The sequence below is a fragment of the Cicer arietinum genome, chromosome 2 (assembly GCF_000331145.2).
Source record: "Cicer arietinum cultivar CDC Frontier isolate Library 1 chromosome 2, Cicar.CDCFrontier_v2.0, whole genome shotgun sequence".
Classification (NCBI taxonomy): domain Eukaryota; kingdom Viridiplantae; phylum Streptophyta; class Magnoliopsida; order Fabales; family Fabaceae; genus Cicer; species Cicer arietinum.
In genome coordinates, this window is record NC_021161.2 from 3,354,293 (window position 1) to 3,362,306 (window position 8,014).

Below are 8,014 nucleotides of genomic sequence, written 5' to 3' on the forward strand. Positions count from 1 at the left end.
TGAGATCATTTCCTCCAATAAAATTAATATCCAATTTAAACTCAATAGTTGAGATGGTATACTAGGTGTAACTGCGAGCTCCTCTTATAGAAAATCGTGATCACGTTACATGGTTTTTGTTTTTGGCAACTTCAAGGATAGAAAGAAAGCTACACCTATGCTTAGCTTCAAAGCACAAGTCAATATCGTTATCTAGCCTAGACACCACCATGCAATTGCTGACTCCATACGTCAGTGTATTGGTTAGAGATCTAGGAATCACTATTTTCTTATCCATATTTTGTTGTTTTCATTAATTTCAGTTAATGTCCATATCATTCAAATAAATGTGAGATCAAGCACATTTTGCTATACCTTTTTTGAGTGTAAAATTAATTATTGGCTTCTTGCTCATTTCACAATTGTTTTTCCCTAAAGCAAAATTTCCCTCTATAATTCATCCTACTGGTTTTTTTTTTTTTTTACCATTTGATTTAAAAAAAAATAAAAATAGGACTCTTGTAATCTATAATTCAATTAGAAAGTAGTAAGTAAAATTCAATCAAGAATTGTGACACTTCAAACATCAAAGACTAATCACCATTGTCTAGAATAACAATTAAATAGAATAATAAAGCAAACTTGATCAATAAGTAAATTAAGCAAACCAAAATTAAAAAGCAAGTAAATTTGGGCAAAGAAATTCAATTATTATTATTTTTTTTATAAATTAATTAGCAAAGATACTTGATTTAATGACAAATAGTATAACTTTAATTGTTTGCATGAATTTTTAGATTTGGATAAATCCTTTGGTTTTGATCAAACACCTCGTTGACTTCATTTTTAAGACATATGTAATTAGACTCAAAACTCTCTTATCAAGTTAGAGTGAAAAAAGTTGAACTTTTTGAAACTGAATGATAACCAATTTTGAGAATCAATACATAGTGAAGAAAGTTGAACTTTTTGAAACTGAATGATGACCAATTTGAAAATCAATACATTCCACTAAATAAATGTTATAAAAATCACAAATCATTTTGCATATACATTCTATATGTTATTATCTATATAGTAACAGTAAATAAATACATTCATCAATCTCTTCCCCATTTCCCTCTACCCTTTTTTGTAAATACATGAAAATATTACAATAGACTTAGGCAAACCCTCAATAAATAAATAAATCATAAACAATATTTTCCATGCAGTTAACATAGTAAATCTTGTGTTAAAAAACACTCTCTAGCTTTGAAGATGTGTGACTTTCTACATTCAACATATATAACAAAAATTCATTCCACGTGTCAACAGGACCAGGTAAACACCAATGAACACAGTCATTGAATGTCACGTTTTGTTCCTTAGAATGTCCATAATTGTTAGGATGTCCATCAGGCCTCCACAACATAATTTCAGTTGTATTTATCATAAAAAACTTCAAACCCTTCTTTGAACCTTCCTCTTGTGCTACATTAAATTCATTCACTTGTGTCAAATATGTCTCTTTAATGTAACCATCTAATTTCATTTCTTCCTTGTCAAATGGCTTTGTCCTTACACAATTCCCTCCTTTGTTCCAATCACCATTCTCAAAATGTGATGGAGAAAATGTCCTTAAAAATGTGACACCTTTATAATTTTCAAGATTTGTTAAGGTTCTAAATGCAGTCCTAAATGCCATTTTATATCCATAGTAGTGACCAAGCTCTGTCACATTTTCCATACCACATTTGTTGCATCCAACAAGTTGACCCTTTTCATAGTACAATAAAGGTCTAAAAAACCAATGTCCTGCTGAGATTATTATAATGTCAAAGTTTTCAACTTTACTAGACCATGCTTCATCTACCTCATCTACATATAGTTTCATGATGCTATCATATGAATGACCATTTGGGTCAGCATCAATTGATCTCACAAAATATGGTGACCATAGATTTCCAAGGGTGAAATTGTAATCAGCAAAAAAGTACCGTCTGAAATATATGACATCTGATGTATATTTATGAGAAATGTCCTCGTATTGTGACACCTGAAAAGTTAGAGAAAAAATTTGTTTGTTATTTTCATCTTATTGTTGGATTTGAAATATAAGCATGCAAACCAATTATCATCAACAAAAATAAGAAGGAACTCTTTAGTATACAATCTTGGATATAAAACTAAATCACTTATAAAATTTCTAATACTATGTATGAATGAATTCTCTAGTAATTAATTTTTTTTTTTTTTACGAATCGAAGCGAAAATGACTGAATCACTCCCCAAACTTAAAAAAAAATTCCTATTCTCCTGAAAATGACACAAGAAAATGTGAATTGATAACTTACTTGACTTAAGAGGCACAGCAAAGACTGCATATGATTTCTCCCAACTGAATCTCCAACAAAAGCTATCTTCTTTCCTCTAACAAGCTTTAAGAATTGAGTTGCATTAAAAAGTGGAAGGTCACATTCATTTGGCTTCCATCTCCAATGAAGATACTCTTTGTCATCTCTTCCAAACTTCAAGCAATTTTGTTGGTCTGTTATCAAATTGCATGTTTCATTGTTGTAATAAGGTTCTTCAAGATAAGGAATCCAATTACCAGAAAAGATGTCACATGTTTTTGTATTTGTATTTGTTTCTGTTTTTGTTATGTTCATGTTGCTTATAGATGACAACATTGGAGATTCATTTGTGTTTTTCATGAGAGTAAGAAGAACCATGATGAGAAGAAGAGTGAATGGAATAAGGACAACACTTTTGGTAGTTTTTTTTCTTGTTGTTGTTGTTTGGTACTTTCCATTGAAAAACTCATTGGCTTGTTGAAACTTCATGGTTGAGATATAAAATTATGAATCAAAAAACTTTGATGAAATAGTTTATATAAAATGTTCACTTTTTATTCTTATTGTTTGGTTATGATAAACTTTTCACAACCTTTTTTCTTAATTTGAGTTTCAAACTATACTTTATTAAGTCTTTCATTATTATAGCTAAATCATAATCAAGTCCATCATTAATTCATCATATGTCACACTTTTGTTAAAATGTCATTATTCATATTTCGTATGTAATTAATTATATAGAAGGAAAATAAAAAACTAATAAAAGCAACAAAAAGAAAACAACAAGAGTCTCACATACACTTTTAATTTGACAAAGCCAATATTCATTGACCCTTTATGGCTGCAAACCATTTCATAGCCAGCTAAATATGATTAATTAATTTTCACACAAAAAATATGATTAATTAAAAAAAGTTTAAAATTTTCAAAAGGGGAAATTTATTGATTTAGTAACAAGAAGGAATCAAAATTTATGAATCAATTTTGCAATCTTTGTTTAGCAGGATTTGCTAGTTGCTTTTCTTAAAAGAACATAAACAAAAGGAAGTAACTAAGATTTGTTAATATATATTTTTCACTAAAAATAGTTAATTAAGCAAATTTACACTCAATTTTTTTGTATATGTTGTATATAAAAATAAATGTGCTATGAATAGAATTGAAGAGAAAAGAAAGAAAGATTCTAGATTTTAAGGACAAGAGAAAAAAATCAGCACTGACATAACAGTTTTGTCTCCTTTATTCCTGTTTCTTTGTTCTTTATTTTTTATCCTAGCAAAATTATTGTCTAATTTTGAAGAACATGTATGTTACATAATTAATATACAACTGTAAAATATCAATCATTGTGTTACAACATGGAAATATGAACAAATTATTGGTACTTTGAGTTTATTATTTATAAAAAATTATTGATTAATGATACATTCAAAAAAAAGAAAAACTAAAATGATTGTGTAACATATTTTGAGAAGATCCAAATATAATCCAAACAATTTGAACATTATATGTTGCATCATAACATGGCCCTTTAGAAAAAGAGGTTGATTTTTGAGTATTTTTGCTTATGAAAATCATTAACATATCAGAAATTATTTGTGCTCATTTGTATCATAGTGACTCTGTTCATTGTTCACAGCAAATGCACCTGATTTTTTTTTTCTTTCAAATGCACATGATTTTTTTTTTCTTTTCAAATGCACATGAAACTTATATTTGTAAAAATTTGGAAGAAAGTGGTGGTTAAGGGTATGAGAATATTTCTGACACATAGTTGAGTTTCAAGAGGTACTTTATGTGTAATATTTAATGCTTAAAAGAAAAAAAAAATGAAGCTGAAATAGATAAGTCATAGACTTGTAGGTCCAATGATGTCAAATTTATTTTTGTAAATTTGGACCATATGGTTGGTTCCATTGAAAGAATGTTACTTGAAGTTGGCAGAGTTTGGAAGGAAGTGGAGGGTAAGGGAATAATATATTGGTTGGTGAGAGTGAAACATTTAAAAGCAAACAAATTATTGTTTTTAGCAAATCCTCTTGTCATCATTCACTTCATAAAATAATTAGTATTTCTTAACCATATTATAGTACCAATAATTAATCTCTATCCGCAATTTGATTCACCACTTTTAGTATAATTTTCGTTTTTAACTATATATATATTTTTATTAAAAAATTTAAAATTTGAACCTTATTTAAAATATTTTAATTCAGTTTAAATCGAACAATTTTAATATTGTTATTAAATTTTAATTTGTTTGTGTAAATTTTTAATTTGATTGCGTAATTTAAGAGTGATTATGTCATGTTAATCAACACAAATTTATAATTTAATCGATATTATGTTTAGATTATGTTTTCTTCTAAATACAGAAGTCAAAATCTTTTTAGAATTGATCCTATTTGATTAAAAAAGTTAACTTACATGTTATTAGAAAAGTTTTATGAATTTACTAGACCGAACATAAATAAAGAAGATATAGATACTTATTAAGTACTTATAACAAAACTTATATTCACTTCTTCAAATGAAACTAATAAAGACCGAACATAAATATTGAATGTGTAACTTAATTAAAAAACCAATAATTATCTTTTTACTAAGCTATTATATACCTACCCTCGTGTATGCTTATTGCATTATAACACATCCAAAACACCATCAAATTATTAGTTGGTTGATCAATTTTCTTTTCACAAACATAATGTAGGTATTATTTGATGACACTCATTAATTATTGAAGTATACATAGCGCCTACTTGTGTAATAAAACAAATTAGATATTTAATAACAATAATAGTCTTGATAATATACTAAAAAATTGTGATTTAAATTCATTAATTTAAGTCATGATACAAAACTCATCAAGTGATCTCTTTATCCAAATGTCTTGCTCTTTTACTTATCTATCCAAATGTCTTTAAGACTAACTTTTTCTTAATTCTTTTTCTCTAACTTTTCCTAATTTACTTTATAGTAACTTTTTAAACAAACATAATTAGTTTGTTTTTATCACCACATGATTTCTTAAACTTAATCACTTTTTGGATGAAGTTTCATATCGGATTATCAAATCATTTTATGGCATTAACATTTAAAATAAATTTTCTATGGTGGGGCACTCAAATATTCGATGACAACCAGAAACAATGTCCAAATTAAAGCTTGGTGGGTAAGACATCCATTTTCAATATAATTAACTGTTTAAAGATAAGATCACAACAACAATCTAGTGGAAGCTTGAATTTAAGCTACAAATAATTGTATTAATAATAATAATAATAATAATAATAATAATAATAATAATAATAATAATAATAATAATAATAATAATAATAATAATAATAATAATAATAATAATAATAATAATAATATATGAGATAACGTCAATAAAGTACAGTTGGCCACACTACTACCAGATAATATATGTTCTACTAAAAATAGTTGGGTTGATTAAATATTGTTGACGTAAAGTTCTTTTACATAATTTAAAAAAAAAAAAAGAAAGTTCTTTTATTTTACTATTTTATTTGTGTTAATAATATCTGATTTAATCAATTTTATTATACTAATGATACATGAAATATCAAACTTGTTAACTAAATCATTCAGATAATAGATCCCTTTTTATTATAAAAATAAAATAATATAGCCCTTTAGAGTAAGTATTTTGAATTAATTAATGATAATCTATCATTATTTTTAGACTCTATAAGTTGTACTTTAGGATATCAAAATAGAATTATAACTAAATATACAAAGTTCTTTAAATTAAAACTGTAAAAAAAATCTTACAAATTAAAATCTTAATCACAAGTCAAGAAAATAAATAACAAATTATTTTTTATTCATTTACTTTACTTGTGAGACTTTATTTCAAGAAATTAAATCAAATTTCTTAACAGACCGACATGCATGGTCTTATCCACTCACACATACTTTATAGCTTAAAAAATTATGTATTTTAGAATTTTTAAATCTTAATATTTAGTCTGGTTTTAAATAATAAGAGCTCAATTATTTTTATTTAATCGCTCGTTGAATTTAACAAAATATTTAAAACATTTTAATTTTTCTAAGTTATCTTTGAAGAATTTTAGTTAATTTATCTGATATTCAATAAAAATATACAAGATCAGTGAATTTATAAGTGGAGTACACTTGAATTTATGTATATTATTTATATATTTACTTATATAATTAATTTTTATTGATTGATGAAAAAATTATTATAATTTTTCAAAGGTAATCTAAACCATACTTATTCAAAAATGGCATACTAAATAATATTTTTATCTATTTTTTAGATACTAAATTATTAAATTGATTTTTTAAATTTATATACACTATTTGATTTAAAAAAATTATATACTCTATCACTCAATATAAAAATATTTTACAATATCATTCAATTACAATTTTCAAGCATAATCCATCTTACCATCCATAATTCAAAAAGACTAAATATATCTTTGAATATTGTATAGTTATGGCCCAAGGTTTCTTTTCAACCAATTCTTCCATGAAATGATTGTATTCAACTTTGAATCTCATGTAACCTAAGTTGGTCCTTGGCTTCACTTCGCAGGGAAGTAATTATTTTTGACAAATTTTCACAATTTTCACATTTCACTTTATTTTATGTTGCTTTAACACATGCCATTCTAGTCCATCCTTATAACACACACCTTGGTATGTTCTTGCTTTTTCAATCCCAAAAGTTACTATGAGATTCATCTCATGAATGCTTTAATCCAAAGCATGTTAAGATAATACCACTAGTGTTAATTAATTAGGGGAAAATACTTTATAAAAGTAGCTTCAAATAACTATTGCAATTTAAGCTTGTTACAACACAATTAAGTTTAAGTACCTTTCCCTTGATGTGATGTACTACCTTTCTTTCTTTGATGGTCAAATTAAGAACCCAAAATGTTGATACAAATACCTATCATTTAGGTCAATCTCATTGCTAGGGTTGACAAAAATGTCTTGTATGATTTATAATAAATTAATATTAAAAAGTGTTTTATTACGCTGTTACGATACAAACAATTATTTGATTGATATAGAGACGTTTAACATTTGTTTTGATTTTTTCTGCAACTATATTAATTGGTTCATTGTCTTATTTATCAAGATATATAAAAATATATTAATGATATTATTTAAACTTCTATTTATGAGAAGACAAGTGTCCTAGAATCTTATTGAAGTTTCAAACTATTTTGAATCAATAATGTACCACTAGCATATTAGACCATTCAAAATGAAAACACTTCCTCATCTACTTACTTTTTACAATTCTTAGGGAGAATGAACTTAGTTGTAGATTCAATAAAGTAAATATTGACAAGACACAATAGTTTTATCAAGATTCGTAGTCTTGTGCTCACAATAATTTTTTTTTTTTCAGTTTCAGAGACTTTCAATTTTTACTGTTTGGTTTCCTTACAATCTTATTTTTGTATATAAAAATATTTATAAGTTATGACATTACTTAAGAATTTGTTGGTAGTCAAAATAACAATAAATTCACTACTTGTTTTTTCTTTTTTGGCAGAAATAATTTAATACTTGTTGAGCTAATATGATTAAATAACATTTTAATAACCGAAATATTCCCTATCATTTATAATTTAGTACTAACTAGTTTGCTTTCAAAAATTTATTGAATACACAAGGTGAATCTCCTC

The 8,014-nt window shown here is 25.8% G+C and overlaps 1 protein-coding gene across 1 annotated transcript; it reads right to left on the bottom strand.

Moving 5' to 3' along the window:
• Window positions 1-962: 962 nt before the first annotated feature.
• LOC101494718 (protein trichome birefringence-like 19) lies at window positions 963-2,922 on the bottom strand. The gene is made up of 2 exons (XM_004507189.4): window positions 2,316-2,922; window positions 963-2,017 (listed from the first exon to the last, which is right to left on the bottom strand). Exons 1-2 carry the CDS (start codon window positions 2,802-2,804, stop codon window positions 1,214-1,216), a joined length of 1,293 nt encoding a protein of 430 aa, XP_004507246.1. The 5' UTR covers window positions 2,805-2,922; the 3' UTR covers window positions 963-1,213.
• Window positions 2,923-8,014: the final 5,092 nt, after the last annotated feature.